General features: G+C 42.6%; 1 protein-coding gene across 1 annotated transcript in view; it reads right to left on the reverse strand.

The window, feature by feature from the left end:
- Positions 1–200: 200 nt before the first annotated feature.
- The window catches only part of TRABD2B (TraB domain containing 2B), a 258,754-nt gene continuing 236,714 nt past the window's right edge, over positions 201–22,240 (reverse strand). Inside the window, exons 6-7 of the mRNA XM_058808918.1 lie at positions 19,609–19,878; positions 201–550 (exon numbers count right to left, since the gene is read on the reverse strand). Coding sequence (XP_058664901.1) covers positions 328–550; positions 19,609–19,878 — 493 coding nt within the window. The 3' untranslated portion in view covers positions 201–327. The remainder of the gene's footprint in view (positions 551–19,608; positions 19,879–22,240) is intronic.

Here is a 22,240-nt window from a genome sequence, read left to right on the forward strand (position 1 = left end):
ATTAACATATACAACAAGAAAAATAAGTTTACCAGTCGAATAAATACATTTTTCTTTTTCTTTTTTTTTTTTTCTTTATATGAACATGTATATTTTACAAAACCCCATAGCACTATGGGAAATAAAGATCCTTCTACAAAAAGAAGATGTAAGTCAGTGTTACAATAAAGCTTTAGAGTTTCAAAATGTATCTGGGCAAAGAGACAAAATCAGCTAGAAGGCACTACTGAGTCACTGAGAAGGTCCAGCTTGTAACTGTTGTCTTAAACTCCAATTTGTTCATAAATTATCTCTCTATTGCAAGGGATTGCCTGTGATGTAATGTGGTCAGGAGGGCTGCAGTAGGCTCAGGAGAAAGGAAGCTATGGCCATGCAGAGAGGAACTGTTACTGATGGCCAGGAGAGGCTGGCTGGGGCTGAGCTCGTGGGCTGGGGCTGGGATGGGCGCTGGGGACGCGGCCTCTGATCCAGCTGGTTGGAAATCCAGATGGGAGGCTTGACTGTGATGTAGCCATTGGTTATCCTGATATAGGAAGGCAACGTGGTGGTGCTGGAAGAAAACACAAGAGAAGGAAATTAAACAGGAGAACCTTATCTCTACTCTGTGAACTGTCATCCCAAGTGGTAGCAACCACAATGGCAACTCCTATTATCATTATTATAATTATAATTATTTTTATCATTATCATCACTATTATCATTATCATTATTATTATTATTATTTTATGCACACATTAGACACCAAAGAGAGTGCCAGAGACTGATAACTGTGATGATGTGGAAACAGCTCTGATCCAGGATGTCCCTCAGCTTCTGGCTGCTAACAAAATACAGCCAGAGGAGGGACTGCTCTTAATGTATCTCACATACTGCTCTCCATTTTTAAGCATTCATTACAATCCAATATCAGAAATGGTGCTGAATGTATTCTCGTGCTGACCCAGGATGACCTGATTCTTATGTCCTTTCTTCCCACCAAAGGTCTGAACATTTGCCATGTCTCAGTGACATGTCTTACTCACCATGGAGCACATACTGAGTGACCAGGAGGGTCCAGAATAAATTCCTTCCCTGTTTCACAAGCCTTAAAGAGCTTCCCAGGATCCCCTTACACAACTGATAACCTTGAGCATGGGAGAGTGAGCAGGTTCATTTCTTTTCCTGGCTTTAAGCCATTTTGGATCAAATCACAAAGCCAAAACCAGACTCAGTTGCTGTTAGGTTTCCCTGACTGTGGATTTGCCTCAATAGCAGTGTGATTGCTTATTGATTGTAGCTTGAGTGAGTACTTTGATTTGAATTTGCAGGTTGGAATTCATCATGACTCCCATGACACTGGAGGTCAGAAAGGTCCATTTACGATTGATTTGGAAGTTTAAGCTGTAATCTTCATTTCATAAAATGCCCCCATTGCATCCATTACTGGATGATCCATAATCCACCAGTTGTCAGGGAGCAGCACAACCAAGCATCCAAACTGCACAGTGTGGATTTTGGACTTAAACCCAAGACATTCTGCTGAGAAGTGAGGAGAAAAATGGCAAGGGCCCCTGAAAAAAAAGATGTGACACTAATACCTGTAGATTCTCTAAATCTTGCATAAAGGGGATTTGGAGGCACTGAAAATGACCTTCATATAATTCTTAATAGGGTAAGAAGTTATGCAGTCCTATAAATATTTAGCTACAGTATCCAGGATCTTGACCTTGGAAGGAAAAGGTTGTGTCTTGCATAATATCAGATGAAAGGAATAACATCTTACTTCAGATTCCTGCACAGAAACAGAATTTAGAAGGACTAAAGGCTTTTGTCTTTTTTCTGTCTAAGCAATACTAAGATAGATTTTAGCTGAGATGCTTCAAATGTGCTGAGTCAATCACAAACTGAGAAGATCAGAGCCCACCCTGAAGAGGTCAACATCAAATGCCATGGACAATCCCTGCACATTACACTTCACCCTTGAGTTTTGGGAGAAGTCACTTCATTTCTTCCCTCATCCTTTATACTGTCACCACAGCTTCTGGGTGGGACAGTGGTTCTGCAGCTAGAAGTGAACTTAACTAATGTGCAATGAATTAGAGTAAAAAGAGAAGGCAGTCTTCAATTAAAGACAGGAATTGCTTCATGGGAGCAGATAATCCATCTAACCAGTATCAGGATTCTGACACTGAGGAGCAGTGCTTGTTCCAGAGCAACAAACTGCTGTGAACAGAGAACTCTGAAATCAAGGCTTGCTGGAGAAAGTTCTCTGAATTCCCGTGGTGAGTGGTTGGTTTATGTCTTGAAGTGATGATATAAGACACCCAGCTTTAGAGTTTCTGCCATATTGCATCAGAATTGCTGCAGTCACTTAACACAAAGAGCTGATCTGCCATAAACTAATGCTGCTGTTTCCAATCTGCCTGGCAGGAATGGCACTGGATTAGGAACTGTGTGGCCAAGCTCCTGTAACATAAGTAACATCATGCCCACAGTGAACACAAAGCAGCATTAAAGCAAACTTCTGACAAAAAGAGGTACACTCTGGGTAATACAACAAATGCAGACAAGCTTCAATTTCTGATCCAGCTCTCATTTATCCCGCTGAGTGATGATGTGGTGCACAGGTCTGGCAGCATTGATAGTGGGATCACAACTTGGGTGTTTCCCCTATACCTGGTTTCCCTAAGGTAAGCATGGGTAGGTGTTTGTCCTCATCTTTTGGTACTGATTGCCATGTTACAGAACTACAACATTTTGCCCTAAATAAAATTTTAAACTACAAGGAGGGTCTGATTTTAATTACATTTTAATTAATTAAATTTAAATTTTAATTTAAAAAAATCAAAATGCTATTCTGACTTCCAGTTTGGGTGTATCTTGATTTTGACACATTTTAAGGGCTTGATCCTCCAGTAAGATTAAAGTTTCCCTTGCACAAACTTTCTACTCCTCAGGGATGTTCTGTGCACACAGGCTGGCCAGGGAACCTGCAAAAGCCCACTCATCAGCCAGCTCCATCTAAGGGATTCCTAAAGCAGCCTTAAATCAACATTTTTTGTCTCTGCATGATGTTTCTGCATTCTAGTCAACTTCCATAAGTGTTTAGATTTTGTTTTGTGTGGGGTTGATGTTTTTTTGTTGTTGATTGGTTGGTTTTTGTCGATTTTCTTTTCTCCCTTATTCAAGGACCTGAGAATTGGCGACAACTTCTCCTTAGTTAATGAGGTTATTTTCTGTTTTCAAGACATTACATTTGTATAAAAGCATTCTTGTTAAGATAAATACTGTTAGGTGGGGTTGTTTGTTTTCAAAAACTCCTTGAGTGCTTTACAAGAGAAGAACAGTGTGTTTCCACTAACGTCTACAAAGCATTTGCTAATAGCAAATGAATCACAGCTTATCCATAAAAAACATTTTCTTAATGTACTTTTAGCTAACTGCCAAGGTTGTTTAGAGATATTTAAAGAGAATTATTCCTTTTAGCAAATGCTATAAGTCCTTGTAAAACCTCTGGTCCCAGTTTCTAACTAAGCTGTAGTGAATGGGGAAAGAAACCCTTCCAGAAGCTGGTCCACCTCACTCCAGTGCAGGTCTCTAAGGGGAATCTTATTCTTGCTCAGGGTCTTTCACTTCCTGGGCATTACAGAGGGGCCCTGGACAGCCAGGTTGGATTATAACCTGATCTTAGAGGTGGCCCTGATGTCAGGAGATGACTTCTGCAACTCCCTCTGAGCAGGTTTGCATGTGCATGTAGGATCTCAGTGACCCTCGGACATTCCCTGAGGTTGAAGAACAGTTCCCTGAACTCAACCAGAAACCTTCCTTGGGGAGGATCTGAGCGTTCCTGAAATGAACATAGAGAATAATAAAAATGAATCAGAGATCTGTGGGATAATAATCTAAATTATTATCACATCTTCTCTTGCCAGACCAGGATATTCTGAATTTCAGCCTTGTATGTCTGATAAAATATCTTTAATAAAACATTCCACATGATCTGTGGTTAACAGGCAACCACTGGCGCCGCTGTTCATACCTCTCTTTTTTGCTTCTGTGTATGGGATTGTTTTAAAAACTTGGAAGACTCCAGGTAGGTTTTAGCCAAATGACCTGCGGTATCATATTCATGAGCTTGTTCTTTTGATCAGATAATAGGGCAGTTTTTCAAATCAGTGCATTAGTCATACATTGTCTTACTATCATTAGAATGTGTAAAACTTTCCCCAAAAATGGGGCCTCAGGCACATGCTTTTTGCACAGATTCCACTGAATGCAATTACATTATTCAAGTCCTCCAAGCTTGGGATGTGCTGAAGCACCTTGATGGTTTGGGAGCATTTTAAAGCTGAAAAATAAAAGAAACACACCAGCAACACATTGAGAGAATTTCTGCTCTGGTTTGTCTTGTGAGGACTTTGAAGGGAGCTCACAAACTAATTTTTAGCATGACTTGGTTCATCCATGTAAGCAGGGTTCGTCTGACCACAGCAGAAGGACACAGGTCAGGACCAGAAGAGTCTTTCAGGCCCATCTGCCCCAGATATAGGAACAAAATCTAAACCCCTCCTGACATTTTTGTCATCCAGTCTCAAAAAACAGTGATAATGACTGCAATTCCAGAGTCTGTCCAGCCATCCATTCCAGCATTTCCCCATTTCTGATGCCCAGAATTACTGCCTAATGTTTGTCTCCCTTGCTACAGTGTGAGGTCATGGCTCGTCCTGTTCCCCAGGACAGGTTTATTCCTTTTCCCTTCTCAGCAGCCTTTCATGTACTTTGAAAATTTAACCATGTTTCACCTCAACCTTCTCTTTTTTAAACAAACAATTCCCTCCACCTTTCTTTTCAAGCCCTCAAGTGCTTTCCCTCTATCTTTTCTTCTGCTCTTCCCTGGCTCTGATCCATGTCTTCTCTGGAATGAGATGCTCCAAACTGGAAACAGTAGGCCTGGGTGAGATCCCACCAGCCCTGTGCTTGGTGCAGTAGGTACCACTGCCTCTATATCTGCCAAGTGCATGAAAAACAGGCAATCTCCAAGAGAACAAACAGTATTGGCACTGATTTTTACCCCCAAAGTCCAAACCACCATTATGGTCCCAGGAACTGTTCTGAAGCTCATGGAAAACTGCTGGTTCTCTGAGGGGGTGAGGACCAACCCAATTATTGTGATATTTCTATCCATTCCTAATCTGCTGCCATGCCTTGGGCCCAACGTGGTTCTGTTCAGGGTGGAGGAAATAACCCTTTCAAGTATAACTTACAGAGTGTTTGGGGATTTTTCTGGATCAAAGGAGCTATGTAAACACAAGACAACTATTTTTAATAAATGTAAGCAAATGTTGACTCAGACAGCCTTTCTTACAATAGCATCTGATGAAAGAAGCTAGATTGAAACCTGAAAAATGCATGCTTCAATTGAAAACCTAAAAAGCTAGTAAAGTGAAAGAAAATTTTTGAGTAAATACAATAATGACTGTTTTGCATTTGTGATTTGATGTTAACCTTATGATGGCTAGGGGTTTTCTTAAGTGATATTAAGCATATGCTTCCTGTTTCTTTTCAAACAAAATTTGCCATACTTTTTTTTCCCCCTTTTTATTTAATGAACAGATGTGAAAGGACTGATCACATTATTTTTCTGGTGATCAGAAATAATGTTCTGCAAGTGAAGACAATTATTCTTGGAACTAAGCAGGCCTCTTTATGTCACCAAAATTTATTCATCAAGATTTGAAAAATACATCTGCTTAAAGTGCTGGGACCAACCCGCTGCAGTCTGTAAATGAGCTGGCTGGCAAGAAGTCTGACGACACATTTGAAGAAAAAGAATAGGGCTCAACCAAGAGTTAACAAGAGTATGTTGGGGAGTAAAAAATTCACTAGAAAAATGTCACAAGGACTTAACTTTGAAGACAACTAGAGTAGCCTTTTAAAAGGAACACGAAATTCCCATCTTCCAAAATGTTCATATTATTATTTCATGTGTTTCTGGAAGAGATTCTTTAGATCAACACAGGCTCTGTTCCCCCCATCTTTCTCTTCATCATTACCTTCCTTACAGACACTGTTCTTGCAGCCTGAGGGATAAATCCTGCAGGATGCTGAGCCCTGTGGTCCCGATGAGCAGGACTGTGAGCACGCAAATACCAGAGCTTCCAGCACTAGTATTCACATACTTACAACTCAGCACATCCAAGCTCTTTGTGGGACCAAGGCCAAGAGGCTCATACTTTCACAAGGTTCAGTTCATTAAAAAAAATAGTAATCCAGCCTGTATCTGATTAGGGAATCCAGTTTTTGGTCCAGAGGAGGCCACTGCTTATTTGCAGTAGTGTAATAAACTGCCTTAGCTAAGTGAGTAAGCACTATCACACACTGGTGTGGGGCCAGCAGAGAAGATCTGGCAAGAGCCAAAGAAGAGCTTTCTCCCTGCTATTTTTTGGTTAGCCCAGGGTCACTGGGAGCCTGGATCTCTGGCCATGTCCCACCGTGCAAGCACCCAGCCTCCCTGTGAGCAGCACAGCCTCAGCCACGTGATGGACAGAGGGGTCAGCAACAGCACCAGGAGCATTTCCACAGCCCTTCACTGTCCATCTGAGCTCTCCTGATGAGACTCAAGTGGGAACCATCTCCATCTGAGAGCAGTGTCAAGGTCTGATCCTGCCTTTTTTCAGTGCTCTGGCTCCTCTGGAGACTGACACTGAGCAATTCTCCCTGTTGAAGCAGGCTCCTGTAAGCCTTCCTCCTGTGCAGAGGCAAAGGGCAGAGCAAATACCCTGGCAGAAGACTAATCCCTCACCTCTGCTTGTTAGGACATCTGCCATGGCTCATCTCAAGGAGAAAGAACAGGATACCAAGGGAAAAGATGGAAAGGGAAGCACAATTTTCACCAGGCAGTGGCTCTGAAAGCTGTGAGCAGCATGCCACAATCATGAACCACTCTGTCACCAGGTACTGAAATGCAGCTGGGGTGCAGGACACTGCACACAAGGATGGAATACTTAAATGTTCCATAAAGAGAACCACAGGCAGTCCTTCAGCTGACTGGCCTTTAGTAGGATTTAAAAGGTGGCCTTAATTGTGGCTACGTCATGCAGGCTTATAACCAAAGCTATTCAGCTGTATTCCTGCTTCAGTTTATAAGGAACAAGACATCTTCAGAGGACAATCCTTTCCCCACAAAGACATGCCTCTAAGGTTGTCCAGATGAGCTGCTTCTAAAGATCTTTGTCTCTGGAATTCAGGTCTCCTGAATCCCAACCAAGCTCTGGCCCCACTGGGGTATCTGACTGGTAGGGATGGGTTCCCAAATTGGGTCAGGACAGCAGGGTGGGGAAGAGGAAAACTGCTGATTCTGCAGTGCAAAAATCAGCTGCTGGTGGGACACAGCTCCCCTCTGCACAGCTGCCCAACACCAGGCAGAGCAGGGCTGCAGCTGCTGTCCCTTCCATGGGATCTTGGCTCTGGAGTTTGACACGAAGGAGGAAAAGGTGGCTCACTGGGATCAGGGGCTCCAGGAGGGCCATGATGGTGTAAGCAGGAGGAGGCTGCATGCTGAGATGCAGCTCAGATTCCTCTGGTGCAGTTTTGGGCCCCTCTCAGCATGGGCTGTGGGCTGGAAGCCAGGAGATTTGGTTTTTATCCCTGAGTCACGCACTGAGGAGCCATCAAAACCTCGTTAAATCACTTTAGTGCTACGACTCCCCTGGCTCTGCTCTGAGTCAGGACCTTGGAGCGTTGGTGTGACACCACCAGCATTAACACAACCTGAAGTGTTTTGCAGGCTCTCGCTCTGATTTGCAGGTCCCAATGGCTCAGGCCACCTGCAAAACATCTCTGTGATGACAAATTCAGCCCTGGAGAGACACTGACTTGCAGTGAGGCTGAGCAAGGGCATCATAAAGCCACAGGTGGGTCACATCGTTAAGGCAAAGTGGATCATCTGCTGTGGGGCCAGAGAAGGGGACAGGGATGGGAGGGGACAGGGGTGGATGGGGCAGTGGGGTCTGCTGCATCTGAGACAGGGAAAGGGGAGTTTGCTGTCACAGCAGTGCAGCCTGAGGGCTGGGGAACACAGTGGGCAGGGGGATGCATCCAGCAGGCAGGGAATGAGCAGGTGAGAAACAACTCCAGCACAGTCCAAGGGCCCTTTTCTGAGGTGAACTTCCAGTTTGTGGGAAGGATTCCTGCACCTCATGGTCAGATTTAGCCCTCCCCACTCCCAGAGGAGACTGTGCATGGCCCTTCTCAATGTCCTGCCCCAAAGTCCTTTAGGAAAACCCAGTGAATACACATCCTGCACCCACACCTGTGGCTGTGGCAGAATCAGGCCTGCTGCTCCTTTCCAGACAACTGCAGAATGGTGTAAAAACACAGAATGTTGTAAAAACCAATAACCTTTGAAGCACACCCTCTGAGTAATTACCCCATTCCCATCTAATGACTAAAAGATGTTATATTCCTCTCTGATATGGCAACAACAAAGATTTTGACCTTATTAAAACCAGCCCATCAGGAAACTACATGTCATCCTTAAAAAAAAAAAAAAAGAGGTAAAAAAAGAAATTAAATTCTTTAAAATCCCTGTGAAGAGTATTCAAGATACTGTAGCTGAAGATCCATGATTTGTAGTAGTGTCTGGGTGGTCCTGAGACAGGAGATGACAACATTAGCTCTTTCCTTTGCCCTTCTAAGAAATGCTTTGATGATTCTCTAATATCCTAGGAATATCCCCTGTGATTCTGCAGTGGGATGAGGCAATCACAGAGCTGGGATAATGCATCCCAGTTTTACCCAGGCCCTTGCTAAGAGGGGATAGCTCAGAGCCCTTTGTTCCACCAGTTCTGCACTGACATCTGAGCCAGGATGTGCTCACCATAGTCTAAATAGGGATGTAGGCTCCAAACCATCCCCAAACTCACCCCCACCCACTGCACACATCTGGCTGTGTACCTGATTTGTGTGTGTGATTAAGGCACTCATCATCACAGCTCAAATAACCATTGTTCCACTGCTCCTTGAACAGATAATGACTGCATTATTGCAGCCAAAGTAAGCAAAAACATCAAGGGCACAAACACAGATGGGCTTAGCATTGGAAAAACCCTGCCAGTGAAGATTTTTGGGCAACCTGTTGATACACAACGCATAAGGAGTTCATTTGATGGAGCTACAACCAGGTGGTTTTGAACCAAATCCCAAGCATGAGCAGAATATCTGTTTTTTGTCTGTATTTTGCAAACTGCCTGCTCTCACCAATACAGCCTCATATGCAAAAGAATTTATTTTTTTGGGGTGGTCAAAACTGTAATCCATATTTTACATCTCGGGCTCAGCTTTTCAATTAATTAGAACCAGAATGACTTGCTCTGCCCTTTCCTCTGTGTACTCAAGTGTTTGTTTGGCATTCTGTGGGCCCTATGGCTCAAATATTTTTTGCAGATGCACAGAATTAACCATGCATGTTTAGATGTGCTTGGGGAACACATACATTCATAGAGATGTATATACTTGATCCTGTCACTTTTTTGTTAAACACTGTAAAAGATATCGACTTTCCCCTCCAGATTTTAAAATGATTTAGAATAGGTGGTAGTGGGGAAATACCTAACACATCCTGTCAAATTAAGTATTTTCTCGGAGACTGTTCTCTAAGATAAAATTATTTCAGCTATAGAGATGTCTGTGCAATGTATTAAGGAGCAGAATGAACAACCAAAATATAAACCAGCTTAAATGGATGTCCAATATACTGCGTTTTTCCACTTGATTTTAATTTTCTTTTTCCTTCTCCTCGTTCTTTTTCCATCTCTACATAACAGTTTTTCTCTTTGCTTAGTCTGTATCACGTTTTTCTTTCTAATTCACTGGGCTCATTTTCTTGCTTTCTGCTTGTATTTTTCCAGTGTCTCTCTTAGTGAGAATAATTAAGGTTGGGTCAGATCTTTGAACCTGTTTATTTGAGCACTATCGAATTCAAGCTTGTACCCCTGAATAGAAGCACTGGCCTCTTAGACTCACATATAAAATAAAAAAAAAGGTTCACAGAGCACATCTACCAGGCACATTGAAGTGCTGCATTGGCCACAAGGTTTGGGTTCCTCCTGCTGCTGGCAAAGCAAACACGGTGACAGCAGTCACAGCACAAACCCCTTCTCCTCAAGCACTTCCAAAGCCACTGAAAGCCTGGAGATGCCATCAGTGGCTCATAAAAAGCTGATTGCTGGTCTGTAGGGCTGGAAGGACTGAAAACCCCTCCCAGCCAGGTGTCATAGCCCAGACCCTGGGGTGTCTCTGCAGATCTGAGTTTCTGAGAGCGTGGTGTGCAGCATGTCTCTCCATGGTTCTGCCACATGAGGCATCCCTGGCACCCAGCAGATCCCAGGCACTAAACTTGGCTCCCTCAGCCTGGGCTCAGGCCCCAGGTATAAAGCTCACTTTGTTCAGTTAAGTTATTCAGGAATTGTGAAAAGGATCTGAGTGAAATCTGAATTTGGCCTGGCATTTTCATAATTGCAGGAACCCGGCTTTTACAGCATTGAAACCATATGAATTCAAATAAATCCTACTTCTCCTTCATCCCAGTGAGTAACTGGACTTAGACCAAAGCTGCCCTTTGGGATCCTGCTGGGTTTCCAGCCTGCAGTGCACCCACCCCACGGTCCTGGGAGTGTAAGGGAATCCAGTTTCCTCCTGATTCACTCCACAATGAATCTGTCTTATTAGATACCACAATATAACTGTGGTTAAACCCCTCCTATAAAGCAGCTGCCCACCACAACAGTAATGTGGCCTTACTCCCTGTCATACTTTTCCTCACTTCATTTTCCAGGCCATGAAATTCACTAGTCGGAAGAGGAATAGCAGAATTAGAAATAAATCCTGTATCCCTTACCTTTTTCCTCTGGGCTAGCACTGACAGTGTTGTGTGTTTGCACACAACACTGAATTTTAAAGACATTAAATTCCACTGAATTTTAAAGACATTTCTCTTTCTTTACAGTAACTCACTGGAAGATGAATTTCTTTGTATTTTATGGATTTTATATTACTTTGCTAAGAGGAACAGCAGATTTGCAATTTTCAGGGCTTAGATACTGCTAGATATGCAGGGCACTCGAATAGAAAATTCCAACTTGGGGTTGTGGCATTTGAGCTGGTTTATTCTGGCATTTTCTTTCCTTGCCAAAGGAAAAACCTCTGTATCCAGAACTGCAATACAGGGAGTGCAGGTGCTTTACTACCCATTCATGTGTTTGAGGAATCCAACTCAGCCTGGGCACGAGCCCATTCAGCACTTTTTAGTGTCTGCAACTGCAGTCAGCCTTGAGTTAACACAAACCACACTCCTCACCCACCCTAAACTGCAGGGTAAATGTGCTACTGGGTATTGAATTTTCTCTGCCTGTTAAATCAGACAACTTATTTTTCAGCTGAGTGAATATAAAGAGTTTTGTAGAGCTGTGTTAAAATGCAGCTCAGGTTTAGAGGAATTACCTGAGGGTACTGAGTGCATTTTCCCGTGTTATCTGTTTGATAAGAGCCAGATCACTTTTATTTGTGTATGTGCAATAGATAATATGCCATGAGGAGTCATTGTTAAAGACTCCAAGAAGCCAATGCTCAGAACATCTGGCTAGTGAAAGCCCTGGACATGGAAAATATAAATGTCAAGGCTGATATTTAGAAATTGGAAGGGCCATGACGACATCTGCTAACAAGCTTTCTTCCAGAGCCTATTTGCTGTACATGGTTATTCACAGGCAACAACAGAAACGTGCATGGATCACATGCATGGCCTGCCCTTCCTTTCAGAACACATGCTCCAATAACACACACATGCTCTGTTCTCACAACACAGAAATACAAGTGCTTGCAAACCTCACAGCAAAGCTCATGCATAGCAGACCACAGTGGGATACACACTGCTGGAACAGGCTAAAAATAGCTGGGGAAAAAGTCTTGCAATAACACAGAATACAGTCAAACTCACTTAGTGTTAACTCTTCCAGTGAAATAAGCTCTTTTTCTGCCTTGCTCTACAGGAGACACTTTGTACTACAAATCTAATCCTGAAGCCTTGTTTTTATGACTGAGTAGTTGTGGATGGGAATCTCAAGACTTTAAACAAAGTCTAACCTATTTGACCACAGTAGCTCAATACTAACATTAAAACAAACTACAGGTAAAAGAAATGTGATCCTACATTTATAACCACAGGCACCTTTTCTTCAGCTTAGTGCCAAATGAGAAATATAAAACTGATCCAATGCATAAGCATAAAGGTTTTGCTAATGACTTATTATTGTAGGTGTCTAGACCACGGTTCACCCCAACGTTCTTGGCACTGGCCATTGCCACAGAGGCTGCCCACAAGGCTGCCAAGTTGTCAAGAGAAGGGAAAACATCAGCAGAAAGAGCCTAGATTGCTTTATGATATCCATGAATTTAGCAAAGAATGGATTCCATGCTGTCTGTCCAGTCTGCAGTACAGCTGGACACACATACACCTATATGAAAATGGTAGGAAAAGCAAAGATGAAGTAATGTGGAGGAGATGCACCTCCTGGTCACAAAATGAAGGAGAGGATGCCCAGCTCTGCCTCCCACTTCCTGCAGTCTGCATCAATGACTGGTGACAAGGATATATGAGATGCAAGCGACACATGTCCCCATCTCAGAGATTCTGCTGAAGGCTGCAGGTTCCAAAATACTCCACTTTAATTGGCATGGATGGAGTGAAGAGCAAAGTGCAGTGTTTGTGTGATCACAGCCTCCTGCAAAGCAAGCTCAGAGAGGTGGAGGTGAGTGCAGCAGATGGAGATGCAGGAGGGGTCCCTTGCTAATCCCTTCTCCAGGGCCCATACAAGCAAGTGCAGCCAGAGTTTAGAAAGACAGGTAGAAAGAGCACTGGAGAAAGAGAATATTTAAGCAGGAGATGGAGCAAGATGGAACTGAAAAGATAACAGGGGGTAGAAGTCCTGGCAGTGGATGAGGAAACGAGGCTGCACTGGGTGAGAAACAGTACAACAAGGGGGGATCACAGAGGAAGAGATCATCTAAACTCAGCCACTGCTGCTTCTTGAATCCTAAGAAATCCTAAGAAAACATTTTGTTTGTGCTGCATCAAACAGATCTTAGGCAGCTTAACAAAGTTAGCAGTTGTAAAGCTGTGTCCACCCCCAGTCAGAAATACATCAAGCTGGGACAGATATAAATAGATATTACAGACTGTCTTTACTCAGCACAGCTCAAATGAGAAGTAGAAGACAAGAAAAGAAAAGAAAGCTCTTCATGGGCTCCATAAAACATCTTGCATTGTATTTTAAATCTCAATCAGCATTGAGGAGGAAAGAACAGAAAGTGCTCTTGGATAGCCATTGCTGAAAAATACCTCATTGTTCAAAAATCCTAACTTGTGTGCTCCAATTTTGTTACTTGTTCGCCTTCAGAAATATGGATTTAATATTCATGATGGATTTAAATTTCACTAAAATAAAATACCTAATGCATTACCAATAGAGAATTTAGTTTAATGAAACAAAACTGAAATCTATACACAAATTATGTTTCCAAAAGACTTCTGTGTTCTTTAATGATTTTACTTGCAGGTATTTATAGCTTTCATTAAAACACCATTTGCATACTGCTTCATATGAATTGGTCATACTGAAGCTGAGACATTTAAGTAATAGTGAAAGCAAACATGTAAGACTTTTGCTTGTTTTTCTCTAATTTTATCCATGTTAGTCTCATCCCACAGTGGCAGCACATTATTAAGAACAACAGAACAAAGTAAAACACATGGATATTTCATGTGTTTAGCAGGTAAAAGTGAGGCTGCACATCTTTTCAGCCCCATCTGGAGGATAACAAATTAACTCTTTGACTTTACAAGGGGAAAGAAGTTATCAGTCACAGCCAGCTGACAGGGAAGGTCTATTAGCACAGAGATGCTGCAGGTTTGGACATGAATGTCAGGACTTCCCGTCGTTACTGAGATGCATTAGAGAGCTGTGTGCTGAGGCCAGGTTCCACAGCTTTAATTAATATATTCTGTGCACTCTGACCAACCTGATAATCCAAGAAGCCTCAATAAAAACCATCCAGGGAGGGAGGATATGTCATCACCATATCATTTGTTACAGTCGGGAGATTTACCTCTTGTTACTGTGCTGAGTTACACCGTGCTCCTGTTTTACTTTCACTGGAGGGCTCGTGTACCTGGGGCTGTGCAAAGGGCATGATGACAGAACTGCCAGAGCCAGTGCTTGTTTAAAGGAGGCATTGAGCCATCTGCTCACCTTAAAGGAGGATCAAATAGAAACAGGAAAAAACTAAGGAGGGGAACATGCTGTGTTCCCTCATTTGGCTCTCTGCTCACCAGGAGCAGAGGATGCCTTCACAGAAGCAAGATGGCATGTCTGAGAGAGGTAGGCAGGGCTGGGAGGAAGAAAGACCAACTGATGCACTGCTGAACTGCCCAAAATGTCTTTTTCTGGACACTGTATATCTACCAGGGTTCAAAAACACTGGGCAAACCAAGAGCAGAATTTAGGCCAGTTCAAGATATAAAGGTTCACCTTCCACAAAAGAACCAGGAGAGATTATTTGCCCAGGAAATATTTTGGAACCACTCCGTATCACAGAAAGCTCTTGCACCCAAACTGACAAACCCTGAAGTTCTTCTGCTGACTGTAGATATCTGCATGCCATGCCCTGCAAGACAGAGAAGTCCTGAAGCTGTGTCCTCATCCCTGGTTGAACACAGGGCAAATAAATGCAAAGGTGACGCTGCTTCCTTGGCTGCACAGGCTGGAGGAGCAGTGATGCCCCTCCCCATGAGCATCAGGAGGCACTCCCCGAGCAGCGTCCTGACCAGGGAGGCAGACAGGGTAATTTAAACAAACAAGGCCCCAGTGATGGAAATTTCAAGCTCAAAGCTACCATATGGAGGGAAATCATCTGACCACAATTTACCTGTTAGACTTCAAAGGTGTCTAGGTCTCCTCTAAATAAAAGCAGTCTTTTCTTTAATGAAGTTAAGTACTGTATTTCAGCACCATGTGTTGTGAAAAGGAAGCAATTTGGATTAATTTACTGAAATTTACCTTTCAGATGCAGTTAAGTGGAATTAAAAGTTTGTCTGAGTTGACAGAGTTCTGTTTTCCATCACTGCATTGTCTTGAAAGAAAGGATAACAGGCTAAGTGCTTAAATTCCATCCAAACTGATAAGGTTCACTCTGTACAGGCAAACTCAGTGTAGTTTATTACATATTGTCTCCCTTCATCCATCACTGCTGTACATTTTTTCCCCTTAAACCAACTGCTTCTTCCAAAATAAATTGATATTTGTGATGTTATTGCATTCATCTGGGGTTGAAGGGAGAATTCATTTCATTTCCCACTAATGGTAGCTTTTGCAGGGCTAAGCTTACATCTGGGACAAGATTTTTTTTTTTTCCTCTTCTGAGGACAATTCTTTGCCCTTAATTTCTTTCCTGTTGAAGTGTGTGTGCCCTTAGTGTCTTTCCAAACACCACCTTCACCCAGATCTCTTCCTGGACAGTGAGAATTAACTTGCCCATTACATCCTTTCTACTTTTTTTCTTCCCACCACTGTACTTCTCTCTTTCACATCCTCTAGCTGTCATTGCTCCTTCTAAACCTCACCCCTCCCATAACGCCCTCCTAGTTAATAACTCCCCTCCCTCCTTTTTCCCAGGAGTTTTCCTCCCTCCTTGCCTTAGGTCCCAGGATAACTCCCCCCAGCAGCTGGGAGAGGTTCTCTGTTCTCCTGGATTGGTTTTGTTGGCAGCCTTGAACCATTTGCCTGCTACAGCAAAGGTGCAGTCCTGACCTGCCCTTCACTGACCACTCTGAAACCTCAGAGGCATTTCTCTATTCCTTCAATTAACTGAGCATCTCACCATGAAAAGCCAGTGAATGATCTGTAATTAATTATTTATATTACATGGGGAAGCCCAGCTAACACAGTGTCAACAGAAACAATGATACTCTGTATGCCAAACTTCAGCCTTGCAGCCTGAGGGTTTTGTCTCCCCTCCCTGCTGCCCCAGCTGGATTTTGGCTATGGGAGGTAGCCAGGGTTTGAGTCTTGTCTAAGTTCAGATTTCTCCCCAGGACAGACTTCAGATCTGCACATTTCTTCAAAATCAAGTAGTTGAAAAAAAAAAAATCTTGCTACTTGAAATCTCCATTCAATTTTGATTCTTGACAAGCCATTTCAAACAGAAACTGCAGTCAGGCAGGACTTTTTCAGTTTGTTTAGATTTTGGGGGAAGGAGGCAGAAGGGAGAGGAAACCACACATTTCATCAGCATTTTTTATTTTTTAATAGCCTTCAGTGCAGCTGATTACCCAGGAGATCAGCAAATCTTAGCTCTGTGAAAGACAGGGAGGAGACAGAGCAGAAGCTTTCTCATCCTCCACAGCAGTACTAAGCCTCCAACACACAAATCTAAACACTGTCCACCCAGGGGTGCCAACTCAAATGCCTCAGCTGTGAAGACAGAACAAAAAGAAAAGGACAATCTCCAAGGTACAACTGAAAGTAAACATTAATAATGATGTGAGGCATTAAATGATGACTTATTTTTCACAAGGCCATTGCAGATTGTAGCCATAACCTTGGATCAGACCCGAATGACTGTGAGAGCTGAAGTCTTAGTGGAACCATTAATTATGGATTTCCTGGCTTTTATAGGTTGGAGTCAGACCTTTGATGTTCCTTTAAGATTGTTCTCCTGTGTTCATTTCCTTTGTTTCTCTGTTGGTAGCTTAAGAAAACACCCTAAGATTTCCATGGAAGTGTATGAGATTGCCTAGAAATGCGTAGTTCATAAAAGTCCTGCAATTCATGGCTCATAAAGTCCTCTAATCCATGGTCAATAAAGCTTTGGAAAAGAGCTGTATGAACCACAGTCATTTCACAGTTCAATGAGGTTCATACAGGAATCAATAACCTGGTTTAAATTTGCCTGGATTTGTCCTCCACCTGCATATTTCTCTTTGACTTTTCAGGTTGAAAGGCAGCTCCAACAGCTGAATCCTGGGGACCTTGCATGGAAACAATGGGCTTTATGGAGCTTTCCCCCAAAAGCTGTAACAAAGACCTAAATCCCTCTACTTTGTCTCAAAGGTGAGCAATTCAAGTTTCAGGTGACAACTGGTGAGTTAGGGAACTGGAAGAACAGCCATTTGGAAATACAGGGCCATAGCTCAAGTTAATACTAAATGCAGAGACCTCAGTCCACACAGAACATGGGGCACTCCAAATGAAATGTAGGCAACTGCAAAATGGATTTTTGGGACAGGCCAGAGCAAGAACTCCCTAGTACCCCAATTACCCTTCAAAAAAGAGTGCTAAGTCTCACTGCTGAAACATTACTGAGGCAATGCAAAGAAGTCCACATTTCTCTCCTGCACAGGTTAACACTCTATTGCCTGTGTGATCAGCCACCCTGCTTGTTTCCTCCCAAAAATGATCACCATACAAGGTCTGGTCACAGACACACATTTGTGCTCTTTTCTTGCCAATCAGAAAGGAACCAGTTGGAGAGAACTCACTGTTTATTGCTTTGTGCAGAGTCCAGCTTGCAATTAATGCTGATGAAACCCAACTGCCAAAAGCACAATATGCAGCAGCTGGTTTATGAAAGTTGAGACCCTATCCAATTTATGGGAAAACCAGAGCTGGTTGTGAGTCTCTGATTTAGTGAACTTTTATTTTTTGTGTTTTGTTTTGCTTTGTTTCCAGGAAAACACCAGAAGTTACTCCAGAACTGCAGAAGCACTAAAACCATCTGAAAACACTAAGGCAGGCTTCCCTTCTTCCACCAGCCTTTCCTCATTTCTAGGCCTGTGATCTCCCACTAATATCTCCCTGGGATCTTTCATCAAGGCAGGCAACACACAGTGTCTGGTTCATCACCAGCGTGGTGGGAGCGGAAACTTGTGTTTCCTCACCCCAATCTCCACCCCTATGAAATGGAAATAGAGGGATAAAAGGCTTTGATTCAGGTGAAATCTCACAGGAGCACACAGCAAATAATTTAACTCTAACCTTCAGAACTACATCTTAAATCCCTTTCCTAAGAACATTTAATAAAACCAGCAAAATGCGCAAAAATCATAAGCACCACCTTAAGCTCCCAACTGCACATTTCCACTGCCAATATCCAATATCCTTTCTGGATAGATAGGATAGAAGTGGGAAGATTGTGCCCAAGTGCCAGCCTCCCACCAGACCTATTTAAACACCTTACTTGTACAACACATGGGGAACTTGACCACAGACCTTTGTGAAATGCTGGGACATCATGGGACACCACAAGTCAGCAGCCCCCAGGCAGAAGGACAGAAAAATCCTTTGTATTTGAGGCAATCAGCTATGGGGAACCAAATGTCACCTAGTTCATTCATAAACATCCTCTGTGGAGGGAATCCAAGCACTGAACACACATTTTGAAAAGAAAATACATGAATCCTTCTTACAAGGCTGGCACAGACCTCAGAAAAAGCCTTATTACATTAAGATTAATATGCACCACCTTAATAGCAACCCTTACATCATTCACCCTGAGAAAACAATAAACTACAAAAAATGAGGTAACTGCTCCATTAAAAAGAAAGAATAAAAATAATAGTAATAATGATAAAAATCTGAAAACACAAATATGTGAAGCTTTTTTCCTTAGCTAAGGGAGAAATCTCTGAGAGACTTTCAAGGAATTTAGGTGCTATGAAAATGGGAATACGTAAGGCTCAAAGACAATTATTATATGTGTAGGTGAGCAGCCAGTTCCCAACATATTACTTAGTTCCTTTTACTTGTTAGAAGATCAATAAACATTGTGGGTGTTTATCTGCCCATGATTTGGTCTGCATAAAGGCACTAAGAGCTTTAGAGGTGGGAGAATAAATTGCCCAGGAATCCTAAAAGCACACATTGAGAAGCCCTGGTCAAACACGAAGGCTCTTATTCAAACATTGAATGGGAGTTTTTAACCTCAGACCAAGATTGGAATAGCCATGGAAAAGTGCCTGCCTCCATTCTTCACATGGAGGATTTAGTTAAGTACTTCATTTTGCTTCAGTTTGCTATTTTCAGTGCAGTCTGAGATGTTAAAACATTTCAGCGCCACAACACAGTTAAGAAGGTTGAAAGTCAAATTTGTCAGAATCTTAAGAACTCTCAGGAATATTCTGTATGGCTGGAAAATGGGCAAGTCTTTGTGATGAAAACTGCTGGTACAGATAGGAAAAGAATTATTGGAAGCAAAACAACAAGCACAGAGTATTTTCTATTGTTGTTCTTTTCCTGTTTTTCCATCTGACAAATCTTTGTTTTTGTGTATTTTAAATATTTTAAGCACTAACTCTTTTTTCCCTCTTTACTTTTTGAAAAAACATGTCTATGAATATGCCTATTTTCCTCCTAGCTCTTCATTAGGCTACAAAAACATCATCTCACTCCCTGTGTCTCCCAGTTAGCCTTTGACTGACCCTCCCTATGGTCTAATCAGCAAGAGCTGGGATCTGCAAAGAGCACTGAGTGAGGAGCCAGCAGGAAGAGGACAGGGACCAGAGCAGTCATGACTCACCTGTCTTCTATCCGAACCCAGAGGTCATTGAACTGCCTCTGGCGATGGTGCTTGTGCTGCTTCTTGTGCCATTTCTTCTGCCTGCCAAACTCCTCCAGCTGGCTGATGCTGTCGGGCAGCAGGAGGTGAGGAGACAGGCTGTCTTCTTCATCCATCTGCTGTGGCTTCAGGGAGGGAGATGCTAGTGGGACCTGCTCAGAAAGCTGGACAGGGGGCAGGGCTGTCACTGAGAGTCCCTCCAAGGCTGGGCTTGTCTTTGTTGTTCTTGAACTGCAAAACATAACATCTAAATATGAGTAAAGGAGGAAGGGTGCCAAAACAAAAGTGAAAGCAGAAGACTGCACTGCTTGGTGGGTGTCCCTGACTGCTGAGAAGGTGCACAAGGCTTTGCTCTGGGGCAGCAATAAAGACAGCATTGGCATTTCATAAGAAGCTTTCAAAGAAACACTTAACTGGAAAATGGGGAAAAGGCAACAGATACTCTACTGCTGTTTTCTGGCATTTTAATGATTGCTTAGAGGCCTTGGAGTCTGTGGTAGGGGTTGCCTCCCCTGCTGGGCTGAAGGTCAAATGACAAAACTAGCTCCAAGCTGGCAAATTACTGTCTTTGAGAAAAACAAATACCTGAAGAGAAGTGGATCTTAAATTAATAAATTATCTCTTTATTTTTTCTTTTTTGTTTCCCCCCTCCCCTAGATTTGGGTGCAGAAAACAAGTCACTGTTTTAACTGCAACAAGAATTATATCTCCTCATCCAGTCAGGATTGGGAAGAAGGAAGCCTAGGCTGATGATAGAAGCATGGAAGCTTGGCAGCTGGGATAGGATATGTGAGACCTGAACTCCAGCAGGTAATGAAGAAAAAAGGGGTAAATGACCTTTTCAAAGCCTCCTTGAAACAATTCTGCCAGAGCTCTTCAATCCTGTCTGAAGTATTACCACCTATTGTACATGACTGGAATGATGCAGAAAAAGACCTTTTATTTTCATCTTCTAGAGTTTCACTGATTTTAGAAGAAAGTCAATATAAACTCTCTCCTTTGGTATGCAGCCATGTGAACTTATTGTGAGCTAAGATAGCTGAAACAAAAAACTAATAAACCAGGACTGACATGAAGTTATTTTTCCCCCCTAACTTCAGTAGAAGTTCATATTGAGTCTTAATTGCAAGAAATTTTCCTGTCCCTGGGATGGGCCAATGAGTTGTACATACAGAAAATGGGAGAGAATTAATAGGCAATATGAAGCTGTGGTCTGCAAAACTATTTCTATTACATGGATGCTATGACTTTTATGACAGAAACAATTAAAGCCACGTGAAAAATTTTGCCTCCTGAGTGAAACCAGTAAGACATTTTAATGAAAAAGTAATAAAAAATCCTAAACTTCATTGGTGACAATGTACAAAATGTGCCGCAAGTGAAACCACATGTTTCATTTATGGAACATTTTGTTCTCTTCCAAAAAAGTCACATCTACTACTAATGAAAGCTTTTTTTCTTTTTGACTTTCTTGAAGTCTGTTACAATACCAGTCTTGATGGTCACCTCTATTTCCACTGCATTGTGTTTCATCCAAAAGTCTTTCCAATATCTACTGATAATTAATTATTGTTACTATAAGACTCACTGGCAAATACTACAGTAACCTTGTCACTTGTAGCCAACATTCATGAAGTTCTTCAGAGATCATATAACAGATAGAGGAGAAAAAGAAAGTTTTCTAAAACTAGTTCTAAAATTCTCCGTGGTTGATTTTCTTAATAAAACACACAAGAAAATACCTTTTTTTCCTTCTTTTCTCAATCATTCAGACTCCCAGTGAGTCCTTTCCAAACTCACTCATACTCACTCCATGCTCTATTTTATACCACAGATAGATCTCCCGGTTCTAAATTTTTTTCCCCATTAAGACGTTCTTTCATGTTTCACGTGGAGGGTGAATGTTCCCCAGTACTGCAGTTTCCTTTGAGAGTTCTTGCTGCTTTTCAAAGCCTTTAAGAGTTCCTCAGCTATGGCACAGGCTCATGGCTGAAGCAAAGCCATCTCCTGACTCACGTAAATGAAGAGGCGCTCACAGGTTTGTACTGGGGGGGTCTCTCAGGCCACAGCAGAGAGTTCCTAATTTTTATCCAACCATGATGGTGGATCAGTGAAGTAGCAACATCCAAATTCAGCCATTTAGCAGCTTGGAGGATAACACAGTGTGAACTTGGACAGGAGAGTTTAGGCAGGTAGGAAGGACCTGGACCAAGCACCTACAGATACCTTGTGGGTCCTGAGATGGCAGCAGAGACCAATGGGTGGCCAATGGAAGCCACTGGAACTGAGCTGTAGCCAAGATTCCTGTTTCCATTGAATTCCTTCTCTGTGCCTCACGCTCTGATCAGGCAGCAACTCCCTGAGATGCTGCGGGCAGGAGCAGCCCCCGTGTGCCAGCTCCAGGCTGGGGCTGCTCTTTGATTCCTTGAGTGGTCTTAGGGATATCTGAACACGTACTTTCCACCTTTTAACACCTACTATTTTCTTACATGTGTTTACCTTGCTCTGAGCTCCCCGTAAACTGGAACCAGTAGAGAGGTGTTTTTATGGGTTGAGATTTTACAAACCACTTAAGACGACTGGCAGCTCCCTT

Source organism: Ammospiza caudacuta, chromosome 7, assembly GCF_027887145.1.
Source record: "Ammospiza caudacuta isolate bAmmCau1 chromosome 7, bAmmCau1.pri, whole genome shotgun sequence".
Taxonomy (NCBI): domain Eukaryota; kingdom Metazoa; phylum Chordata; class Aves; order Passeriformes; family Passerellidae; genus Ammospiza; species Ammospiza caudacuta.